At 40.1% G+C, this 25,163-nt stretch overlaps 3 protein-coding genes across 3 annotated transcripts in view; 2 read left to right on the forward strand and 1 right to left on the reverse strand.

Annotated features, from left to right (window-relative positions):
• The window catches only part of sonb (SON DNA and RNA binding protein b), a gene marked incomplete at its 5' end in the record, with an annotated part of 34,337 nt that extends 33,408 nt beyond the window's left edge, over positions 1-929 (reverse strand). The window contains one exon of the mRNA XM_079264075.1: positions 847-929. Coding sequence (XP_079120201.1) covers positions 847-929 — 83 coding nt within the window. The remainder of the gene's footprint in view (positions 1-846) is intronic.
• A 2,082-nt stretch (positions 930-3,011) lies between these two features.
• On the forward strand, positions 3,012-14,346 carry gtf3c3 (general transcription factor IIIC, polypeptide 3). The gene is made up of 19 exons (XM_079263970.1): positions 3,012-3,267; positions 3,673-3,763; positions 5,000-5,337; positions 5,409-5,532; positions 5,599-5,790; positions 5,915-6,080; positions 6,323-6,470; positions 6,548-6,698; positions 8,420-8,520; positions 8,621-8,792; positions 8,869-9,071; positions 10,925-11,026; positions 11,095-11,227; positions 11,321-11,546; positions 11,626-11,680; positions 11,813-11,948; positions 13,697-13,821; positions 13,900-14,052; positions 14,142-14,346. The coding sequence occupies exons 1-19, from the start codon at positions 3,175-3,177 to the stop codon at positions 14,262-14,264; spliced, it is 2,832 nt and encodes a 943-aa protein (XP_079120096.1). The 5' UTR covers positions 3,012-3,174; the 3' UTR covers positions 14,265-14,346.
• Positions 14,347-17,325: 2,979 nt separating this feature from the next.
• The window catches only part of hecw2b (HECT, C2 and WW domain containing E3 ubiquitin protein ligase 2b), a 48,128-nt gene continuing 40,290 nt past the window's right edge, over positions 17,326-25,163 (forward strand). Inside the window, exon 1 of the mRNA XM_079263881.1 lies at positions 17,326-17,851. The gene's annotated coding sequence lies outside the window, so the exon portion shown is untranslated. The remainder of the gene's footprint in view (positions 17,852-25,163) is intronic.

The following is a 25,163-nucleotide window of genomic DNA, read 5'->3' on the forward strand; positions in this document are numbered from 1 at the left end:
TATAACGCCCAAGAACACAAGTTAAAGGATCAATAAAAATAATAAAAAATGACAAAAATTTTATAATGGACTTTCTTTATTTATTTGAAAAAAAAAATCGATTTTTTGTTTTAAAAAAATCTATTTTAAAATTGTGAAGCAAAAAAAAATCCAGATTTTCGATTTTTTTATTTGATTTTCCCACCCCAAATAATTAGTTTATAACTCAAACATGAATATAAAACGACAAAGCAAATAAAATTAAGAGGTCACACATGTGTATATATAAATCCTACCCATTTTTCTGATTGTCTGTGAATGTTACACATCATATAATCAGACTAACTACACATAGAAAATCCACATATAAATACAGAATTACAGCTTCTTCTTCTTCTTCCAGCTTTTTCAACACAAGTCTGACACCAGTTGTCATATAATTACATGAAACTAGTTACAGGGTGTTTTATTAAAAGAGTAATTAGCAAATACGCGCTGTTATGACACCATTTATCATACAATTACATGAAACTAGTAAACTAGTTACACGGTGTTTTATTGATGAGTAATAAGCAAATCCGGTCTGTTAAGACCTGACTGGAGGTGATTTTATTCTAACCCAAACTACATTAAAAATCTATAAATATGTCGGGTTATTTTACAGTTATATAAAAGACAAGGCATCGCCTGGGTAAAAACAGCAGGGAACTTTTCCCTCCAGCTGAAATACTTCAGTTAAACCGCGAGGACGACCGGCCTGGTTATACACGATAAACACGCTGCATGGCTGCAATGAGACAACGAAACAACCCAGATATACTCATTTTCCTCTCCGGAAATGTTGCTACTAATCAAATGGAAACATACGGTTTGTCATCATTCTGGTCTTCAATTTCTTTTATTTTTTTCAAGATGAAATCTTGAAAAATTTGCTCAATTTTGTCCGCCATCTTTTTTTTAGGGTGCATCAAGTTAGATGTCCGGGTAGGAACAGGAACGTGTTCTTGGCCCGCCAGAAGCGAAGATTCTCTTTTCTTTTCTTTTCTCTTCTTTTCTTTCTTGTTCTTTTCTTTTCTTTTCTTTTCTTTTCTTTTTTAATGCCTGAGATCTCCAGTGGTTTTACCAAGTATCAACCCCCTATCATCAATGATAGGGGAAATGTCCTCTTTTTTTCTGTTTCAGAGAATCTGCATCAAACCACAGTTCCAGCATCATCATCACATATGTGATTCATCATTGAATGCCACTTACAGACTATGACTGCTTCTCTTCAGCCCACTGTAAACAAGGTTTCTTTTTAGGTGTACATGATGATTTTTTTATTTTTTATTTTTTTTCCCTTTTCTGGATGGAAATCCCATTTTCTTCCGTTTCTTTCTTACAGTTTGCTCCCACACCCCAACTATTGCTTCTGTCTATTTGTTTTTTATTTATTTTGCTGGACTTTTTTTTTATTTTGAATATTGTTCTGAGTTTTCAGACGTGATTTTCTAATTCAGGGATCCTCAATCCAGGTCCTCAAGGACCGGTGTGCTGCAGGTTTTCCAAGCGTCCCAGTTGAAACACACCTGATTCAAATCAATGTGTGTTTAGCAGACATATCCAGAGCTTGTCTGAGTCTGAGTCTGGCGTGTTCCAGCAGGGGCACTTGGAAAACCTGCAGGACACTGGGCCTTGAGGACCAGGATTGGGGATCCCTGCTCTAATATCTCCCTCAGTCCACCTGTATGTTTTCCTTTTCCAACCTTCCAATATTGTTAGCAGCCTACTTGCTCAATGTCTTAGTCACTGGTGAATGGGAACAAACTAATCTACACTCTAAACTTATTTACCTTTTCAAAGGAGATATTTATTTATTAGAATAATGTTTGTTTCTTTTGAACTAATTCAGAACATTAATGGCATCACTAATACAATTGTGCATACATTTTCCTCAAAAAGCTCCTTTTTTATTACCATTTAACAAAGTTGTAAATTACGTTTATCAATGAAGTTCAACATAGTTAAGAAACACGGTCAAGTAGCATGCTATGAAAAGTTTGGATTCATATTAACAGAGCCTGCATGTTAGACTTTATTTGCTTCTGTTTACTGGGCATTAAGCATTAAAAATGTATGAACATTCCTGGTTTCACTGCAAATATAAACTTACTTTTGAATGTTGTGATGGTCACAAATATCCACCTCATTAAAAATTACATAGAAATTATATAGACTAGAAAAGCACAAATAAAAGGCATAAATTACTGGAAGGAATGAGTTAAAACCAGAAGATGGCTGCAATTAAACTTTTAGGAATTTCTGGATTATATGCACAAGAGGGGATATTAAAGAATAGTAATGATTTATTAATTAGATGATTTTCTTTCTATTTTTCCTAAGTTATTTTTGTTTACAGCATTAAACAGCAGCACATAGTTAAGGAAAGGTGTCAGAAGATAGAAGTACTTTGGAGTGTTACCAAACCTAAATATTCACAGAGACTGGAGATCACATGTTGAAATATAACCAAAAATAACATTTTATAATCAAGGTTTGTTGCAAAGAAAGGAAGTAAAAATTAAAATGTGACTGAAAAAGCTTCATTCAGTTTCTGTGCTCTACATGTCTGGAAAAAAACTTCCAGAAAGCCTCAGATCAGCTGAAACACTCAGTTTATTTAAACCCAAGTCAAAGACACCCCTGTTCTAAGCTATTTTATTAAAAATTAATACAATTATAGTATAGTTAAGTATAGTTAGTTATAGAAGTCAAAATCTTCAGTTTCTTTCAAGCTTGATTTTTTTTTTTTTTTTTTTTTTTACCTCAATCATGCTTTTAATACTGGTTTGTCTGATTTTATTTCTATTCCCTTTTTTTCATTTTTATTTTTTCTTCTTGTTTTCAAAAGTTTAATGAATAAATTTTGTACTTTTTACAAATAAAATTGTAAATTATCGAAGAACATCCGGGTCATTTTAATCCGGAAGGTCCCTCAGCAAAATCAATCCGACCGGATTCAGGTGCTCATTCACTCCGGAGCAACGCAAAGGAACACATTACTGGAATAAAATGAGCAACAGGAGAGTTAAACATTAAAAATCCACCATTATTTTATTTATTTTTTATTATTGTATATTTATTGTTATCATTTCGTTAGAGATGCGTTTACGTTGAAGGAGTTTGCAGCTGTGAGAGCAGCAGAAACGCGGAACCATGTCTGCTTTCAGCGCCGAGCTCATCGATTATCTGGAGGGTCGAATAACTTTTGAGGAGTTTGACAAAAGGAGGGATGAGCGGAAAGTCGCGGTAAACATAAACATATTACCTTGGCTATTATATGTAGCTTCTTTGATGTGGAGGAGAGCTGATTGCTCTTTATTTTCCAGTAACACAAACCCAGGGCCGGATTAAAAGTGCACAGGGCTCTGGGCCCAGAGTGTTTCATGGGCCCCCTTACCCACGCCAACATTGTGAAAATAGTGAATGATACACTGTGAAACGACATTTCTAACATCTCTCAGGGAGTGGTACCAGAAGCAACACACTGGATACTGTGGTGTAACTATCTGGGTTTTGTGTATTTTTTGCTTTATGTCCAAACTGCTTGTGTTTTCCTCATGTTGGCCCTAGGTGGGCATGGGCCCCTGGGCCTGTACCCGTAATGCCCATTGGATAATCCGGCCTTGCACAAACTGCCCTGTTTTCCATCAGGATTCAGGAATTACAGCTGAAGATGCTGAGGAAGATGCTCAGCCTTCTACCTCGGCTCCAACGCAGGCAAAAGTCGGACACTTGTCAGTGGGTGAGGATTTATATTTATAAATATTATATATATTTTTTATATTTACCATTTTTACAACACATTTACACACCATGAAGCTTATGTCTACTAAAACCAATTTAAAAAACAGCGATGTAGGTCCCCGTAGGACTGGGCGATTAATCAGATTTTAATCTCAATTACGATCTGGGTTTTCAACGATTATAAAAATAAAAGGGTGCGATTATTTTTCTCTTTGCAGTTTCCTCTCCTGCTGTCTTCAGCTGCTAATCGAGCGTGTCTGGCATTGCAGCACCGTGCTGTAAACTCCTCCCACAGCTGCTTTGGTTTCATTCAGGCACTGTTGCCAACTTGGCGACTTTCTCGCTAAATCTGGCGACTTTTTTTGTTAAAAGCAACTAGCGAAAAATCTAGCAACTTTTACTGGAGGTATTAGAGACTTTTCTGGTGTTTTGGCGACTGACCTGAAGGCACATATTGTTCTGCAGTTACTGTAAGGAAGGAGCAGCGGGAGCCTCTCCCGTCCTAAAGCACTCCCAGGCGGCCAGTCTCAGTCGGCTCCGGCTGCAGGTCAATGTAGAATAACTGCAGTAGGTTGTGGAAATTCACCTAAACATAGTTTATACCATTGTCAGGTGAATGAGAGAAACGCGCTGTAGCCTGACAGTGGTTGTTTGGCATAAAACGTACATCGAGGCCAACATAAAATAGTTCCTGTATAAGCTGTAAAAGCGGATTAAACAACTCGGAACCGTGCATTAGATGGTTATAATGCACGACACGGAGTCTAGAACACCATGACACACAGCGTTGTTTAAAATGACTGGATAATCCTGATAAATAATCGAGATCCCAATTTCAGTCAAAATAATTGTGATTATAATTTTTGTCATAATCCAGCAGCCCTAGGTCACCGAGCTTCAATTCAGCTCTTCAGAAACCCACGGGTGACACCACGGAGGCTCCGCCCATTTTTTTAATATACAGTCTATGATTTCAACATTACCCCAGACCTCCACTGCTTGTCTGGAGACCGTATCAGCTGCTCCGTGAATGTGATCCAGAAACCAGAGTATCACAGTTAACTGCCCGTTTTACTTTATTAGTCAAATTAAGTCACTATTTTCTTGAAGTATTGATTTCATGGCTTTATAATCACTTATTGATGAATAAAAGATGGAAGCTGCAGTGGAGCCTTGTGGATTTGCTCTCGTTTGGTTTGAGCAGCACATTGATGCGGCTGTCGTATCTTCTCAGAGGATGGAGTCAGCCCAGGAGTTCAGATGGCCTTTGCTTCCATTCTGGGAGAAACGACAGCACCACCGTCCTCAGAGGAAGAGGAGGACACCTTGAGTTACGTTGATGATGAAGACGATCAGGATTACAACGCAAAGGAGGACGGGGGGGCAAAGGCCAAGGTTGAGAAGAGAGAGGTTGCTCAGAGGAAAGGGGGGAGGAAAAGAAGAAAGGGGGTGAGGAAGAAGCAGAAACAGAAAGAGGAGGAGGAGGACAAGGAGGAGGCGGAGGACGTGACGGTGGGAGATGTTTTCGCGCTGGAGATGGAGCTGAACCGAGAGAACAAGAAGCTGATGAAGGTGAGGAGGGAGGAAGATGTCGCTCCTTGTTTCCTTAGTTGTACTATGTGAATGTTTACGTCTCTCTTCAGGGGCGTCGTCAAGGCAGCAAGCTACCGCAGGCTCTGAGGGGTCTAATGGGTGAGGCCAACATCCGCTACGCCAGAGGCGAGAAGGAGGATGCCATCCTGATGTGCATGGAAATCATCAGACAGGGTAGGAGGAACGTACACTCTGCTTTTTAGATCCCGACTTTAGAGCAACGACGACTCTCTCCTGCAGCTCCTCTGGCCTATGAGCCCTTCTCCACTTTGGCCATGATCTACGAGGACAACGAGGACATGGAAAAAGCGCTGCAGTTCTCCCTCATCGCGGCCCACCTCAACCCCTCAGACTGCGAGGAGTGGATCCGTCTGGCGGAAATATCTCTAGAGCAGGACAACACCCGGCAGGCCATCATCTGCTACACCAAAGGTCAGTCTGCCATGTTTGTTGTGACGCTGCATTCACGTTTTCCATCTCTGCCTCACAAAACCAAGACATGCAGCGAGTCTGCTGCAGACCAGATGCATGATGGTTCCGTCGCTTACCTCAACAGCTATAAAGTACGACCCCACCAACGTGCGCTATCTGTGGGAGCGATCCAACCTCCACATGCGTCTTGGAGAGCACAAACAGTGCATGGACGGCTACCGGCGGATACTGTCTCTGCTCCCTTTGGAGGATGGAGAGCCCTTCATGCAGCTCTCCAAGGACATGGCTAAGTAAGGATGCAAACACAAAAGAAAGCGTGCGCACGTTTTTACAGTTGTGCTCATATTTATTCATACCTTTTTTTTCTAATTTGTTATTTTTAGTTATTGTTCCTTTTTTTAAGTCTCCAGTTATTTGAGTGACTGTTGTAAATTCAGCCTTTTCTTTCATGAAAGGGGATGAATACATCTGAGCACAACTGTATGTTCCATCTCCATGTTGATTCGGTTTGTTTCCTTTTGTGTGTTTTCAGGAGTTACTATGAGAGTAATGACCTGCCGTCTGCTCTGAGTGTGATTGAGGAGGCTTTGTCGCGGCACCCGAGCTTGGTCAGCGATGACTTCATCAACATGGCGGCTGAGCTCTATATTTCTAATCGCCAGTACAACGAAGCGCTGAACGTACGTATGAGGATGGTTCAGGTGTCCTCGTGTCATTAGGAGCAACAGAAATGCATGTTTCATGTGTGTGTTCGCAGGTCCTGGTGAAGTTTTCGGGTATTGTTTTGGTCCGAGATGAATCCACATCAGAAATCCCGGCTGCGTCGCAGAAAGAGGGAGCGACGGAGGAGGAAGAGGAGAAAAGCGAAGAGGAAGCAAAGTCAAACTCAGCAGAAAAAACTGAGAAACGTGAGTTTGTTAAGAGTGACGAAGGATCTTCAGCTTCACTGTCGTCCTGCTTGGACAGCATGGAACAGTGTTTACATGCTGGCGTGAACACACACACACACACAGATATCACATTCTTTCAGACATAATCAGCTCAAGCCAGTTCAGGCTGATCCAGTTGAATCAAATTCACATTAGTCCGGTTTGGAACAACTGTTTTCATACAAACTAATTCATGAAAACTATTGTCTTGTTAAGAAAAGTCTTTGTTTTAGTCTTTGTTTCAAACCTCATTGTAGTCATGCACGTGGCAGCAGGGGTCAGCGGAAAGGGGAAAAAAGTTAAAATCCTTCGTCAGAACCCGACTCAGAGAGGAAGTCCATCACATGACTGTGGGACGCCTGCTCAGAGAGGAGAAATACAACTTAGTGATGCCATTAATGCACTAAATATAAAAACTGTAAATAAAGAGTAGATGCATGAGAAAGGAAGGAAGTGATTGGTCCATCACAGGACAACTGATTAAAAAGGAAAGTTTAAAGGTAGAGATGGGGATGCTTCCTGAAGCCAAACTGGGAGCTGCTCCCACAGAGAGAGTCGGAGAACTGAAGGTTCTGCCTCCGGTTCTGCTTTTAGAACCTCTAGGAACCACAAGGAAACCTGCAGTCTGAGAATAAAGTGATCTGAGCTGAGCTGTCGCTTCCCGAGTCTCTGGAATGAGCTTCTCCAGGATCTCCGCTCTCTGGATTCAGTAGATGCTTTTAAAAGCCTCTTTTTGTTTTTATTTTTCCAAACGTTGCAGGTTTTCCATGTTTTTATCATTGTGAAGCGCTTGTGTGACCATGTGTCTATGAAAAGTGCTATATAAATAAAGCTTATCTTATCTTATCTTATCTTATCTTATCTTATCTTATCTTATCTTATCTTATCTTATCTGTCAGGATAATCTGGAACTCTGACATGTTTAAGACCCAATAGCACTTGGTCACAAAGAGCTTCATGAGAGGAGAAGGACTTAAAATTAATTTCTGGATTTTACCAGGAAGCCAATGAAGACAGTTGGGATCAGATGGGAGCTTTTTTTTTTGTTTTTTCAGACAGGTTACTCCTCATTTTGGCAACATTATGTAGGTAACAGGGATGGTTCAAAATAACTCCAGAGTTCCTCACTGTAGAACTAAAAGCCAAGGTAATGCCATCCTGAGTAATTACATAGCTGGACAGTGTCTTCCTGAGACACTCAGGTCGAAAGACAACAACATCAGTCCATCTGAATTTAAAAGGAGAAAATGAATCATCTATTTCTTTATGTCTTTAAGACATCTTTGTCATCTGATCAGCTGACTTGTTTCATCAGGCTTCATGGATAAATATAGCAGAGTATCATCTGCATAGTGGTGATACCATGCTGTCTAATGATATTACATTTATGTGAAAAGTATTGGTCCAAGTACAGAACCCTGAGGAACTCCATGGCTTTTCCTGGTGTGTGACGAAGACTCATGATTTATGTTCATAATAATAATCTATCAGATAAATAAAACTTTTATAGCAGCCTAATGTGGTTACTATAACCCTGATTGAAGACATTCAATCCTCTGATCAGTGGAATCAAAAGCAACACTGACATCCAACAGAACCAGAAGTCCAGATCAAAGTGGACTTGGATGAGTCCATGTTTTGTTTGATAAAATGAATTTAGTTTTATTCCTGTTCTTTTTGTCATGTTTGTTTTGTTTTAGTGGAAATTAAAGACGTCCAGGTACCGGACAGTGTTCCGGTGGACCTGAGAGCCAAGCTCATTGTCTGCCTCATACATCTGCACGTCCTCTCTCCTGTAGAGGTAAATGAAAACAACAAGACATCATACATAGTTATTGATTGGCTAATATACAAATAATGACTTTGTAAGATACCATTTAAGCAGTTTTTTATTTTCATAGGGCTTGGTGTCCTCGCTGATGGAGCAGAGTCCGGAGGAAATCGGTGACTTGTACCTGGATGTAGGCGAGGCGTACCTGGAGCAGGGCAAGTACGTGTCTGCTCTGCCTTTGCTGTCGGCCCTCATCATATCTGAGAAGTACAACCTGGCCGTTGTCTGGCTTCGGCACGCAGGTGAGAGCCTGTCCCAGCACCTTCAGATGAAGAGGGGCGAGCCTCTACAGACATATTCATGTCATCTCCGCTTCAGAGTGTCTGAAGGCCCTGGGTCACACGGAGGCAGCGGTAGAGAGTTACACCAAGGTGGTGGAGATGGCGCCGCAGCATCTGGAGGCGAGACTGTCCCTCGCTACGCTACAGCAGCAGCTGGGGCGGATGGATCGTGCCCTGAAAGCTCTGGAGTCCATGTACGACAGCGACACGCTGGCCCAGGATTCATCAGCGGCCCAGAAGGTGAGGAGTATTTTCTCTGAAGGTGTGAAATGTGGCGAGGTTGTAGATCCGCTGGTCAACCTCCATGTGATCTGGGATTTACTGTCTGAATGCAGAGAAGATTTTATTTACAACCAGCGAGTTAAACTGGTGGATTTGGTTGGGTTTGTCAGCGCGAGCCCTGAACTTCTGCTGAAAGCAGAGAGCTGATCAAGTATAGACGTGGAGGAAAACCATCAGTTTATTGGGTTATTTAATTTTCCTTGCCAAATTTATACAACATTATGATGTAAGGCCATTCATTATTTTACTGCTTTGAACATATTTTGACTGATGTGGTGATGATGGTGATGTATGGCTAGACCATAGACCGTATATGAAAGATGGACGGAGCCTCCGGCGGTTAAAAGTAAAGCCTATGCGGGAGTGTATAAAATTGCAGTTCCCCCTTCATCCACTAGGGGCTGCAAGACAGAGCAAATCCCCATAGATTCCCATGTTAAAAAGACCAACTTCACAACAGAAATATTCATTTTTACAGCCTGGAACAAAAATCCATTTTAGGTTTAATAGGTCAGGTTTACCTTCATGACAACTGTGGGGGGAGTGAATTTTTTTCTAACTCGTCTGTTTTAAAGTAATTTAATCTCAAAATTCAGCATATTTAGGGGCGTGTCCTTTTGATTCACAGGTACCCGATCTCCCGCTTCAAGTCAGAAGAACGTAGAACAATCGCGGTTTTTAGCCGGTTAACAACGTGACTTAGCTTTAGCCCGCTTACCTCCGTTAGCTGGTTAGCTCCTGTTATCTCCAGGTTAGCTCGGTTAGCTCTTAGCTACAGAAAGCTTGGAGTTCGCTCGATGTCAATCATCCACCATGACGCTCACAGCCCCCCTCTCAGCTCCACCTCTTTGCCCATATTTGTATTTTCCGGGTAAGACGACAGCATGCCTCTTCCAAGATGGCGCTGGTAGGAACCGCCCACCGAGCTTCAATTGAGATCTTCAGAAACCTACAGGTGACGTCACGGAGGCTCAGTTCATCTTTTGATATACAGTCTATGGGCTGGACTCATTTTCTCCAAACTGAGAGAGACTAAGTAGAGGATGTAGTCTCCGCCCCTCTGACAGGCTTACTTCCTCTTACTCATGGAGAAAAGTGTCCCTGTAACTTCCTGTTGGTGGGAACGCTGGATTCCTGATGATGCTCCATTATTCAGCACCTCCACACTTCAGTCTGATTCTGAAATATTATTACTTTTCATGTATTAGAATTGAAATAGTGTGTTTTGTGAAGTATTATTTATTACTTTTGAAAATTATATTATTTATCATTTAGATAAATGTAAGTCAATTTATTTTATTATTATTTTTTTACATGTAAATTAGAATACAATTGTTTAGAAATAAATGAAACAGGAAGATAAAATTAATTTTTTCATTTAATTTTCAGTGAAACGTTGAATAAAATTATTTATGAAAGAATAAATTGTTATTTGTAAGCTATTAAATTGGAATTTATAATAAAATCACTTATTTTTTATTTGAAGTATTAAATTAAATTTTTTAAAGGAAAAGAGTTTAAAAAAATCAAATACAATTATTGATACATAGAATTTTTAATAATCTTATTAATTAAAACTTAGTTTCAATTTTAGAATAAAAAAATAAAAATGATCCATTAAGTTATAGTTATTTCTTTATGAATATTTTTAATATAATTATATTGTTATAGGTATATAAATGAATAGTAAATTAATGTTTAAAGGAAAAGAAAATGTTTGTAATGTTTGTCATTTTAGTGATTTTGTGATTAATAAAGTTCTTCCAGTCATATAGTGATAACATAAATGTAAAAAAATTGTGTATTTGCAGGAGTTAAAACTTCTGCTGCATCGCTCCACGCTGCTGAAGACACAAGGCCAAATGCAGGACTACCTGGACGCCATGATCACCATGATCTCTATGCTGCTGAAGGTGAACTGGGAAAACGTGCAGACAGTAAATCATCCACACCAAAACATTAAAACCTGTGTGTGTTTTAGGTGGCCATGCTGCGAGCCAAGGTGTGTGTGCGCTCCGTAACCACGTCAGGGGAGAGTCACCTGAGACTGGTGAAGGTTGAAGACATGACGCCAGAGATCGCAGATCATGAAACTGCCTACCTGGACAACACGGGTACATCAGCTCCAGCTTCCCAGTGAGCCTAAACTGGAATGAAACTGGTATAATGATAATAACTAGTTGGTGTGATGTTTCTCTGTTTCTCAGGTAAAACCAATGTTTTGTCCAAAGAGGACTGGTGGCAGCTGCTGGTGAGCTGCCTGGTGACGCTGTGTGAGGTGAAGCGCTACAAAGAGGCCGAGCTCCTGGTGGAGTCGGCCATGGAGTTCTACTCCTTCTACGACAACAAACCCAAGAGGAGGGAGCTGGAGTTCTTCGGCCTGTGTGCCACCATTCTGGACCGCAACTACTACAAGGCGTACAACTACATCAGGTTCACGGCTCGGATCAAGAGGAAAGTGATTAACTTATTTCCTCTTTGTTGTTAATAAGAACGTGTTTCCTTTCAACAGACTGATGGTCATGGAAAACTTGCATCTGCCTCAACTTTGGAATATTTTCAACCAGGTTTGTTTGTCTGCTTCGTTGACGTTTCTGTTGGTCTCAGATAGAAGAAGTTTGGGAAATGTGGCATTGCCTCCGTGTCTGTGTCCAGGTTTGACTTCCTGGCGGCTCATTTGTGTCTTTTCTCCTCGTTAGCTGACGATAACTTCCCACCATCAACGCCACCATCGCTTCTGTCTCCGCCTGTTGATAAAACACCCCGACAGCCACGCCCTGTGCGTCCTGTGTGGACACAACGCCATGGTGTCCGGGAGCTTCAAACATGCTCTGGGTATTTTAAACACACCGTATTCTGATAATATTTTCCTTAATTGTTTGCTCATTCACTTCCACAAATGTTTTTAATGAGCCACGATGGGGATTTTTTTCCACTTGAATTTATGAAATATAAAATTAGATGCACAAAAATATACATTTGCGAATGTGCAACATGGTTAGTGAACATTTTGACATTTGTAGAGCTGCATATTTTTTCACATTTGTGCATATTTTCTTGTTATTTCAATCAGCACCAGTTAATGTACAATTATGCACAACGGTGCAGAAAAACCTGCATTCACCAGCCATTCGAACGATGGCTGGTGAGTTTACCAAAGAGAGACATCCTGCTGCATTCGTTGCTGTGGGTTGCTGTTTTCCACTTTGTTTTCAGGGTCTGATTCAGGTTCCAACATGTAGGGCTGTATGCTATGTGTTGATATTGTATTTTGTTTTCTTATTGAGTTCATATTAGCCTAATCCTTCTGTTTATGAGATGTTACAATGACGGCGAAAGCAGTTGCGGTGCGCGTTCCCGATGTAGTGCAGTGGCAGCTGACCAATCAGTGGCAGCTTATATCATGCAGGAGGCGGGGCTTAATGCGGAAGAGTCTCAATCCACTCGGAGAGGGTCGGTCTGAAGCAAGTGGCAACCTCCGGCGGTTAAAAGTGAAGCCTATGTGGAAGTACATAAAACTGTAGTTCCCCCTTCATCCACCAGGGGCTGCAAAACAGAGCAAATCCCCATAGACTCCCATGTTAAAAAGACCAACTTCACAGCAGAAATAAACATGTTTACAGCCTGGTTCAAAACTCCATTTTAGGTTTAATAGGTCAGGTTTACCTTCATGACAACTGTGGGGGGAGTGAATTTGTTTCTAACCCGCCTGTTTAAAGGTAATTTAATCTCGAAGTTCGGCATATTTAGGGGCGTGTCCTTTTGATTGACAGGTACCCGATCTCCCGCTTCAAGTCAGAAGAACGTAGAACAACCGCAGTTTTTAGCCGGTTAACAACATAACTTAGCTTTAGCCCACTTACCTCCGTTAGCTGGTTAGCTCCTGTCATCTCCGGGTTAGCTCGGTTAGCTCTTAGCTACAGAAAGCTCGGAGTTCGCTCAATGTCAATCATCCACCATGACGCTCACCGCCCCCCTCTCAGCTCCACCTCTTTGCCCATATTTGTATTTTCCGGGCGAGATGACACGCATGACGCTGCCAACATGGCGATGGTAGGAACCGTCCACCGAACTTCCATTCAGCTCTTCAGAAACCTATGGGTGATGTCACGGAGGCTCCGCCCATCTTTTTATATACAGTCTCTGGTCTGAAGTAAATAAAGCGATTTTGACAATAACTCGATCAATCCCAGCCCTTCTGGGCTCAGAAATAAAAATAAATTAGCCTGAAATGCACATAATAGTTCCACTTTAAGAGAAAGAAAATAATGTAAGACCGGTTCATATTTGCCATTAAAGGGATATTTAAGAGGTTTTGAGTCAAATTTTATTTCCACAAAGCTTAATGTGGCTTGTGTCTCCTTGTAAGAACACAGCCGCCTCGCGTCATTCTGCTGCCGTGATGGACAGGATAGAAAGAAAACAGCTCCACGTGTTGTGAACAGGATTTCATACGACTCAGTCTAAATTAAAACCGAGTTGTGAACCAGGAAACATTTGTGAATCATGCATCACGTTTCAGATATTTCAATCCGCTACAAGCCGACAGCTGCTTCATTCTAACCCTGGTTGTGTGTTTTCAGGCCAGTACGTTCAGGCTTTGCAGACTCACCCTGACAACCCGCTGCACAGCCTGTGCGTGGGTCTCACCTTCTTCCACATGGCTTCTCAGAAGTATGTCGCCAAACGCCACGCTCTGGTGGTGCAGGTACAGACGCCTGTTAGCTCATCTACATAAACAAAACAAAAGCTTTTCTGATGAGTAATAATCAGTGTTTGCCTTCAGGGTTTCTCCTTCCTGTGGCGATACGTGGAGCTGCGTGGAGAGTGTCAGGAGAGCATGTACAACCTGGGCCGAGCGCTGCATCAGATGGGCCTCACACACTTGGCCATGCATTACTACCAGAAGGCTCTGACTCTTCCCGCGCAGAGACTGGATGTGGGTGCACCGTACCGCTTCATTGTTCTACATGTTCAGTGTTTCCTGCTCTCATCTCGCAGCCTTTTCTCCACTCGTTCTTCTTGCAGGGCATAGCAGATGATCAGGTGGATTTGAAGAGAGAAATTGCTTTTAACTTGTCGCTCATCTACTCGGCCAGCGGGAACGTGGAAATGGCCCGGCAGCTCATCAAAACACACTGCATCGTTTGAAAAAAGTCCCTCGTCTTTGTTGCCGTTTTTCTGTTTTTGACTTGCGAAGACACCAGAGGTCTCGATGAGAAGAAAAATAGATCCCTGGAGGACTCAGAGTTCATAATTCGTCTGTAAATAAATGTTCATATAGATAGATATTCATACAGATTGTATTTATATTATAATAAAATATTTTTTTAAACATTAGAAGTTGATTATCTCAGTTATTTATGATTACGTCTCATTTGTTGCAGTGAAATTATTTGTTCTCGTATTAAATTATGAGTTAAGCCAAAGTTAACCAATGCAGATTGATAAGACAGTGACACTAATATGTCAAATAATTAAATAAAACTACAATAATCATTTTAATAAATGTAATTTATGTGTTGACTCAAAATTTCTTTGCATATCTCATTAATTTCTGCATTTATTGAAGGAGTGGCTGCTTTTGTGACGGTATGGGGTTGCATTAGTACCAGTGTTTCTGGATCTTGTTCACATATGGCTTTTTTAACCTGCTTTTGTGGATTTCAGGGTGAACTGTGTTCACACAGTGATTTCTGGAAGTCTTCCCCAGTCCATGCAGTGGTTTCCAGTATCATGTCTGATTTAACACAGTGCAGCCTGAGAGTCTGAACATTATAAAGATCCAGCTCTAACTTTTTCCCTTATCTAATCCAGTCTCTGTATGCATAGTTTATAACAGCTTCACTGGCTCGCTTTAAAGTCCCAAATCATGTTCAAAAGCCTTTTTTTTTTTTTTTTACTTTTAAGAACTTTCATCATCTTGCACTACAGTTTCTGTCAGCACTGCTGAACACTGCCATCCACTTTTAGCCATCTCATTTGCATTTCCATTACACTGAGAACGGTGCAAATCTTAAATATAATAATAAAAACTGATGATGGAAACTGCTAAACTGCAAAAAACAGCAAATATCACAAAAAAAAAGTATGGTCTCATGAGACAATTTTAAAATTGTATCAGTATAGAAGTGTATTGCTAAAACTGATAGAAATGCTTTTTTTTTTTGTGCAATTTATTGACATGGCGGGGGGGGGGGGGGGGGGGGGTCACATAACCAGTTCATTTCAAGTAAAGATGATGAAAAATAAATGTAGATATATGACATCTTGATAACAGTAAAATGCTGAGTTTTACCATGAATTAGAAAGGGAAATTAGTGAGTTTTGAAAAGCCGTGGTGAATCCTCTGTATCAAGTGGAAAACCATGAAATGAACTTGCCTGGTCTGTGAAGGACTGGCGAGCTGTCCAGGGTGTAGCCTGCCTGTCGCCCAAAGCCAGCTGGGATAGGCTCCAGCTTCCCTGTGACCCTTCATCAGACTAAGCGGTTAGGATAATGAATAAATGAGCCTGCCTGGTATAAGCTAGAGCCTAGAAGTACTCCTCCCTGATCAATGGATTTCTCATGATGTCACGTTTTATTTAACTGTTGGTTTTAAAATGGAACCAGTTTCTTGGGTGTGCTGAATTTTATTACGTGTTTTATGATGGCACAAAGGAATCTAATCTAAAGTGGCCTTGGGTTTCCTGAGAACCGCTTTAAATAATAGTATTATTATTAGATATTTATACTGAGGCACATTTTTCTGAAATCGTTCCCTAACCTTCTGACAGTTTGTCTCATCTTTACATCCCTGTCTTCTTTCTACACTCCATCATGTTGCCAGTTATTCTAATTAGTTGTCTCATGTTTTTCTCCTGTTCCAGCTTTTTACAGATGTGTTGCTGCCATCAAATTTAAAATGAGCTCATTTTGTCAATGACAAGGTAAAATATCTCAGTTTCAACCAGGATGCGTCGATACCAATATCAGTACCGGTATCGGCTCAATACCATGTGTGTGTACTCGTACTTGGTATTATTAAAAGTGTTCCAATACCACACTAGACAAGCCAGCACAGATGTGTTTGATGAAATTCTTCGGACGTAATAAATGCCTTGAATGTTAAAATGTGGCATTATTTGTTACACTAAAAGCTAGATCTTTGTTTCAAAACTACACATTAATGGTTGTATTTGGGTAAAATGTGCCAAATCAGAATAAAACTTGTTGAAATTGTTAGATCTGTAGTGTTATTATATTTGTATTGGTGAGGTAACTTCAGAAAGGATGGGTAATTTATTACAACCTGATGAAATCTTACACAGTTATAACAGCAATAATACCCATAGTCACAATAATGTTCACATAAACAGATTTTTGGTATCGGCAGATTTTCAAATTTCAGATATTGTATCAGATTAGAACTTGCAAAAAGTGGATCTGTGCATCCATAGTTTCAACATCTGATATGTTCATTAAGTTCTGTTGGGAATAAAATGGGTAATTTATGAGATTTGCAAATCACTGCATTGTGTTTCTAGGGAGCTACATTTGACACAAAATCTAAACATCTTTGTAATTGAGGTAGTATATAAATATATTTTTGTGGTGTGAGAAATGCGAGACCTAACTTTATTGATTACTGATACATTTACCACTTTCTCCATTATTTTCTTCCTTCCAAATATTTGAGCTATTTTGTGTAGTTTAATAGTTTATTTGTCAGGGACAATGTGTAAAAACATTAATAAAAGATGCCTTACACTAGATTTAGCCTTTGCTAAGTAGAAGTCTTAGATATTTATGGTTATCCCAGGTTTTATTATTCTATTTGAACTTATTTGTGATCATTATATCTGTATAATTTGTTTAGTGAAACATTTTGGCCAACAGGCGCTGTTTTTAAATACGCTACAGAAATACATTTAAAATTTGAATTGAATTCCTCTTGAAGAGATATTTCATTTTTATTTTGATCATTTTATTTAAATAAATGTGATATCATCATGAAAAGATAAAGGAAAATTAAAGATGCTCAGGGGAGACTTCCTTTGTCTGCACATACTCTGTTGGTCCTTGTGTGGAGAGTGTGTGAATAATGGTCCATGTTTAATTCAGGGAACCCCGTCCTTCTTTTTGCGACCCCCTAAAGGTCTCGACCCTCAGTTTTAAAAACCCTTCACATATGGGGTGGAGGTAGGAGGTGTTCGGTTGTTTTGATATCTGAGCGTGGACAGAAAGGACTACCATCACAAGGCCTAGGCTGATTAATTTCCACCCTGGTGGGTTTTTGGGAGAAATTAATGCCACTATGACTGGAAAGCAGCCGGTGTCTGTCTGAGTCCAGCGCGGCGGCGGAGCGGAGCACACACGGAATGAAGTGCCCGAAGCAGCGGAAAACGGGACGTGTCTGCCCATAAAAGATTAAAACTACTTTCCTTTTTCTTTTCTTTTAACCAACAATCGTGACATTACGGGGGAGTAAATCGTGGGGAGAGGAACAGGTCGCAGAATGGTGTAAAACTCTGGCGTTGAACGCAGGTTGGACAACCGAGAGGTAGCGGGGCTGTGGCCGGGCCGTGGCCGGGCTGTGGAGCCGCAAATCGCGCTTGGAAGCCGAGGAAGAATCGATGTTGCCCGGGCCCGGAGGAGATCCGCCATTTATGAATTTATGACTTATGATTGAGCGACTTATTCGTGGCTTCTTGGCATGCTTTGCAGGTTTTTAAAGCCACGTCTAAACCCTGCCGAAGGTGAGATGCTTCATCCATATGCGTGTCTATGATTTAAACTGGGAGTTATGGTCTCTAGAGCTGGCTAAAAAGGTTTATCAATTTTTTTAAACAGCATGTAATAACCATTGCAAGTAATAATCATTTTTATGAAGGCTATCTTTCCCTTTTTAGATATGTAGCTGTATTATAATACAAATGGGATCAGCCTAATTACACACAGGCTCATTACAAATCTGATTATGTTGGTGAGCTGATGAAGTCATACTGTGAGATGCTGCATTTGTGGCAACCCCAAGGTGTGGAATAAAAGAAAAACTCTTGGAACATCATACATAAAGATTAGGAAGGGACATGCAAGATCATCTTTTGTTTTTTGAGATTTTTATGACTGAACAAGACGATTTTCTTAAGTTTGCATGCTTGAAAACAATGAAGCAACCTATCTACTGTCTCATCGGTGGTACGCATTGCATTATGTGCACTGGATGTTTATTTTTATCCCAAGGTGTCAGAGCTGGGTGGTTTCTAACGTTACATCCGATCCATAGACAGACTCTGGGTTGTTGCCCAACTTATCCTGCCGCCGATCAGCTGTTACTCCTAATTCTGCCTGCTCAAATCCAAAATACCAACTACGACAAGTACAAAAAATAGTCCAACGCATGAATAAACACAAACATGTATCAAATTCTTGTTCTTTTTGTAAATATCCAACAAGTTCGACACAACTCCTGGATGGACTCACTAAAGCGGCGGCAGGATACATATAGAAGCGACTACAATAGACGTTGTTCGGCTGAGAAAACGGCGATAACAACTGATGGAAAGTGATCAGATGTAAATCGCACACTTGTTTGATCGTTTTTATAACAAACATATTACTTAAATTATAGAAACAAATGTACGAAAAGGTTTAAAACGTGTTAATAAACAGCTCCCAAGTGTTTTAACTATAACACTGCCTGCCCACAGTTAAAGAGTTCTTCTTAAAATCCAGTTTGTTTTATCTTGGTTGCATAAAAAACATTTATTTTTCCCATGAAAAATGTAGTTATTTGTGTTGATTTTTAATATAAGTATGAGTCAGTTCACAGCAAAGTCTTATAAAGTAACGGCTGCTGGCAGGAATGACGTCCTTGCAATGGATTTGAAGAAGACTCTGTCAGAACACACTCTTGTTTCCTCACTTTGTTTTGTAGTGTGTAAAGACTTTTCCATCATGTTCAGCAGATTTTGCAGCTTTTTTTTTTTTTTTTTTTTGCTTTGCTTACTCCTTTTCTTCCTACAATCCACAAATATATCTTTTATTTGTGTTAAACGTGAGGTGATTATTTTGAATAACTTTTTAATAATCTCACAAGCTAAATCACCACTTCTCTGTAACCAGCTTTTTCGTCCAGCACTGATTCACCCCACAACTGCAGAGTAATCAAAGTATTTCTGCAGATGACAGGACTCAAAGTTGTAATGGTAGTCACATTATGATAAGCTAATTTTAATAGGTGCTGCATGTGGTAACAGCTGCGAGGAAAAAGTCCATTTAAATAGGAGAGAAAACTTCCAGCAAAAGCAGAACCAAAAAGGATGAACGTCTGCTTGGACTGATTTATCATATAAGAGCAACTCAGTGATCACCAAACTTTGACTTTTAACAAAAATGCCAGAGTAAAGAGGCATACTGCAGGACAAAATCATTTACTTTGAAGTATCTTTTCAACAAAGATGCCATTTAAAACAGCTAACAATATTTCCTTCAAGATTAAACATATTGAAAGTTTCAACAAGCTAAACTGCTTGTTTACTGAAGCATTTAATACTTTTAAATGGAAATGAATAGTTTTTATGTTGACTAGTGATATATGCTGAATACTTCCAGTCAGCTTTGTGCCGATTGGCTCTGTAAACGCAGTGAATGGCGTTTCTGATAATTAGTTAAATAACTCTTAGCTTTTTAAATGTGGACAAACCTGCTGTAGAGCATCAGAGTTAGGATGCAGTAAAACATCCAGACATGGAAATGTTGGAGAAACTCTATAAAGTCATGTCACATTAAAGGTTGTGCAGCTGTATGAAGTTTACATATCTAATTTAATCACGTTATCTTGGTTTTACAAAGTTTTTTACGTGCTTGGACTCATTTTAATAGCAGGAAAAATAAAGATTTTTAACTCTATTAACACACAAAAGCACCTGAAACTATGAAAAAGTAGTGCCATCCTTAAACTCCCTTAATTATAACTATAGGTTCTGGTTTTTTTTTTTGCTAAACATGATGGCAGCCAAGATGTATGGTATTGTTATGTCATTAAAGAATGTAAAGCAAGACTAAAACCCTTCACTGAGTAAAACAACCCTGACATAATTTATGTTAGCGTATAGGCTCTCATTAGGCTGGTGGTGTAGTCTAAACCGATTGGGACAATCGGTTGAATAGCTGTCTGTCATTGTAGATTTGCCTCCTCATCACTGCAAAAGTGGAAGAAAAAGAATGCACTGAAGTGCATGAAAAGAAAAACTCAACCCAGAGGAATGTGATGGTTGTGCTGGGAACAGGAAGCTCTTGCCACTGACAGGACCTCCACATTGTTGTCCAATCACGTCACAGCTATTTCAGGACTGAGTGTGTGTGGGGCGGTGGTGGTCGTGTCAAGGAAGTCTAAAAAAGAAAGAAATAAACAAGTAAATAAATAAGGTATCCTTTACTCAAATTCTACTTTTGTGACATATGAACATTCATGAACCTGTTTGTCAGCCGTATTTCAATTCAGTTCAATTCAGTTTTATTTGTGTATCCCCACTTCACAGCAATTTCCTCTCAGGGCACTTTACAGATAAATCAGTTTGAGCCGGATCAGAATAGATAGCCGAGTTAAGGAAAACCAACAGATTGCATTGAATCTTGACTTCGATCCAACCCCCCATCCTGAGCATGCGCACGGCCCATATTTAAGGCCATGTGTTAGATTTATTTCAAACTAAACAGTTTGTCAGAAAAAAGCCAGATGGATTTGATGAAGTGATTTGTTTTTGTGTGTAGCAAGCGGCAACCTCCGGCGGTTAAAAGTGAAGCCTATGTGGAGGTACATAAAACTGTAGTTCCCCCTTCATCCACTGGGGGCTGCAAAACAGAGCAAATCCCCATAGACTCCCATGTTAAAAAGACCAACTTCACAGTAGAAATAAACATGTTTATAGCCTGGTTCAAAAATCCATTTTAGGTTTAATAGGTCAGGTTTACCTTCATGACAACTGTGGGAGGAGGGAATTTTTTTCTAACTTGCCCGTTTAAAAGTTATTTAATCTCGAAGTTTGACATATTTAGGGGCGTGTCCTTTTGATCGACAAGTACAAATCTCCGGCTTCAAGTCAGAAGAACATAGAACAACCGCGGTTTTTAGCCGGTTAACAATGTGACTTAGCTTTAGCCCACTTACCTCCGTTAGCTGGTTAGCTCCTGTCATCTCCGAGTTAGCTCGGTTAGCTTTTAGCTACAGAAAGCTTGGAGTTCACTCGATGTTTGTTAATCATCCACCATGACGCTCACAGCCCCCCCCTCTCAGCTCCACCTCTTTGCCCATATTTGTATTTTCCCACCGAGCTTCAATTCAGCTCTTCAGAAACCTACGTCACGGAAGCGTCGTCGTCCATCTCTTTATATACAGTCTATGGTGTGTAGATCAGAGGTTCAAACTCTGGTCCTCATTGACTGCAGGTTTTTGTTGTTTCCCTGCTCCAACACCCTTGACTGAAATTAATAGGTCATTGTGAAGAACCAGACAAGAGGCTGTTTGATTCAGTTGATTTGATTCAGGTGTGTTGGAGCAGAGACACATCTGAAACCTGATGCATAGCTGGTGTAGATTCTCAGTCATCCAGGTAATCCTAAGAGCCTGGAAAAAGACAGGCTGCTTTTTTCTCGGTTTTTGAAGACGTTTCACTTCTCATCCACAAAGCCTCTTCAGTTCAGAGTTGAAGAAGTGTTTTTCATCTAACATCCCACCTGATCCAAGTTCAGGAGAGACTGTTCCAGTCAATCACAGAACAGATTTAAACACTCTACAGATGCTTTACAATCCTAAATGGTTTAGGCCTACAAAACATCTGTGATATGTTCAAACAGTATAAACCAAGCGGAGCTCTTAGATCCGAAAACTCGGGTCAACTGTTCCAGACCAGAGTCCAGACCAAAAATGGAGAAGCAGCATTTAGCTACAAGATGTCGACACTTTTAAATCGGCGTTAAAATCATTTTTTTTCTCATGGGACTATGCTTGAAATCTGCCTGGTAACTTTCAACTTTTAACTTTTTTAGCTTCGAATCAATTTCATTCATTAGTTTATTACGATTTTATTGCTGCTTTTTGTAGGGCTGGGCTATTAATCAGATTTTAATCTCAATTACGATCTGAGTTTTCAACGATCATAAAAATAAAAGGGTGTGATTATTTTTCTCTCTGCAGTTTCCTCTCCTGCTGTCTTCAGCTGCTAATCGAGCCTCTATGGCATTGCAGCGCTGTGCTGTAAACTCCTCCCACAGCCGCTTTGCTTTCATTCAGACACTGTTGCCAACTTGGCGACTTTCTTGCTAAATCTGGCGACTTTTTTTGTTAAAAGCGACTAGCGAAAAATCTAGCAACTTTTACTGGAGGTATTAGAGACTTTTCAGGTGTTTTGGCGACTGACTTGAAGGCACATATTGTTCTGCAGTTACTGTAAGGAAGGAGCAGCGGGAGCCTCTCCCGTCCTAAAGCACTCCCAGGCGGCCAGTCTCAGTCGGCTCCGGCTGCAGGTCAATGTAGAATAACTGCAGTAGGTTGTGGAAGTTCACCTAAACATAGTTTATACCATTGTCAGTGAGAACTGGCTCCTTTATTTTCATTTACATAGTTAATCACTGTAATGAAGGGAAATCTGTATCGGCATGCACTGTGGGAATATGGGGCGTTACCATAGCAACGCGTAATCAGCTGGTTCAGATCAGCTGTCTTTTAACAGGTGAATGAGAGAAACGTGCTGCAGCCTGACAGCGGTTGTTTGGCATAAAACGTACATCGAGGCCAACATAAAATAGTTCCTATATAAGCGGTAAAAGCGGATTAAACAACTCGGAACCGTGCATTAGGCGGTTATATTGCGCGACATAGAGTCTAGAACACCACGACATGCAGCGTTGTTTAAAAATACTGGATAATTGTGTTAAATAATCAAGATCTCAATTTCAGTCAAAATAATTGTGATTATAATTTTTGTCATAATTGAGCAGCCCTTGTTTGGAGCTGCCTTTACTTTTACTTTTTAACGCCTTCTTAGCATTGTGTTTTAATGTTTTACGTAAAGCACTTTAAATTGTGTTGTTATTGTCTTACCTGAAACAGCAACTTTTGCTGTTACAGTTTGCTTTTCGTAATGCACTTTGAGCTTTAAGATCCCATCATATTCTTGTTTCAGGGAGCCTAAATCACTGGGACAAAACAGGCAACACTATGAGGATAATGTTATTTTATTTCCTCAGTTCTTTTAACACAAATCAGCTTTTATTATATGAGGAGTTCAATAAAACACGTATATAACCCAGATTATTATCTACCTAACAAACAGATCCGTTTGTGAGACTGAGAAGTTGTGTGTCTAATGATGCGTTCAGTTGTCTTGGAATCCCAAGCAGCCGAGAGATGGTGATGCCATTACCTAGTTGCTGTAGTTCCAGTTGCACCAACTCGGAAAAAATGGCCTCCAAAATAGCCAATTTGTGATCATTTACAAACGTTGTACAAAAGAAAAACTTACCAACCCATTAAAAAAATGTACACCATGTTTAAATCAGCCAATATAGGTGATGATTAACAAGCCAAACACATTGACACAATTTCTTACAAACAAGCACAACAGCAGAAGAATCTATAAAAATAACTCACTGCTGTTTGTACTGGAAACTTGTCCATCCATCCATTTTCTTACCTTTTAGTCCAAATCAGAGTCGTTGGAGCTTGAAACTTACCGGACACAAGATATGTTACAAAATTTTTTAATAAAGACAACAATCGACAACAAGTGGTACCCTTGACAACTTGTTGTTGTTGTCAAGGCTACTTACAGAAGAGAGCTGTAGGTCTCTGACATCCCCACTGACGTGTTGTTGACAGCTGAGTCGAAAGCGTTGAATGTACCAATGACCTGGTCAATACTGTGACAAAAAAGTTGTATATTTGTAGAAATGAGAAACTGGGCAAAGCATTGAGACTGTCGTCAGATCGCCCATGCTAATGCGAGATCCATCCGCCTGCTTCGTGGCATCTCCATCTTCTGTACCAGCGAGGTGGGCTGGTTTAGTTAACAAAACTGCAGTTAAAGATGTTTAGAAGACTTTGTGGGCAGGTTAAAATCACTTTTGGCAGTCTCTAATATTTCTCTTGTTTTCAGCTTCTTCAAATCTGCTTCTATGTAAACCTTTCAGAATTGAAAAAAATAATTTGCGCTTAATGTGAGAATACAATGCAAATGGGAGTTAAGAGCATGCACGAGTATGGAGAAATTACAAAAAGAGTCTATTTCTCCAATGCAGCTCTGAGTTTTATCATCCCCAGAAATGATCTGCAGCTGTGAGAAGAAACAGCGATGGACACAAAGCTGAATGGGAATAAAACAATGAAAACATTGTGGGATTGGAAGAGGTCCTAGAGGACTAAAGGTCCCTGGATGTTCACCTGAACAACAGACCAAACTGGAAATACAACACAGAGGCTGTTTATAAGATGTCAAAACACAGAATCTATTTCTTGAGGAAGTTTAGATTCTTAAGTGTTTACATCAGAATATCTGGTATCAGTCTGTGGTGGAAAGTTTTGTCTGTTTTGCCTCATTCTGTTGGGGCAGCAGAAACTGATACAGAGACTTAAAGAAACTTAACAAACTAGTAAAAAGAAAAAGCTGGTTTTGTACTGATGACTGATCTGGAGCCTTGGCTCTGAAGCTGATTATCCTGATTTTAATATTGCACAAGCAGCTCAGCATAGTATACAACAATGCACAGTGTGTACATAAGAGTGACAAAGTTTGAAATCAAAATAACAGTGCGGCAAAATGAAAGAATATGTTTCTTTTTGTATTTAAAACTCTGAGACGGAGCTTCGTCCCAGCAAGTAGGCACACCTAATTTAAATTTCATTCCCAGAAAAACTAGTATTAGTTAATACTTGGACAGCTGGGTGGAAACAGAGCCATGGATCCAGCTGTGTGTGATTGAAGCTGTGTGCTAATGCTTTGGATTAGAGCAGACACTCTGATAACATTAAACTCCCTGCCCCATTCTCTATTTTAATCCTGCTGCTGG

Source organism: Telmatherina bonti (assembly GCF_933228915.1).
Source record: "Telmatherina bonti genome assembly, chromosome: 24".
NCBI classification, from domain to species: domain Eukaryota; kingdom Metazoa; phylum Chordata; class Actinopteri; order Atheriniformes; family Telmatherinidae; genus Telmatherina; species Telmatherina bonti.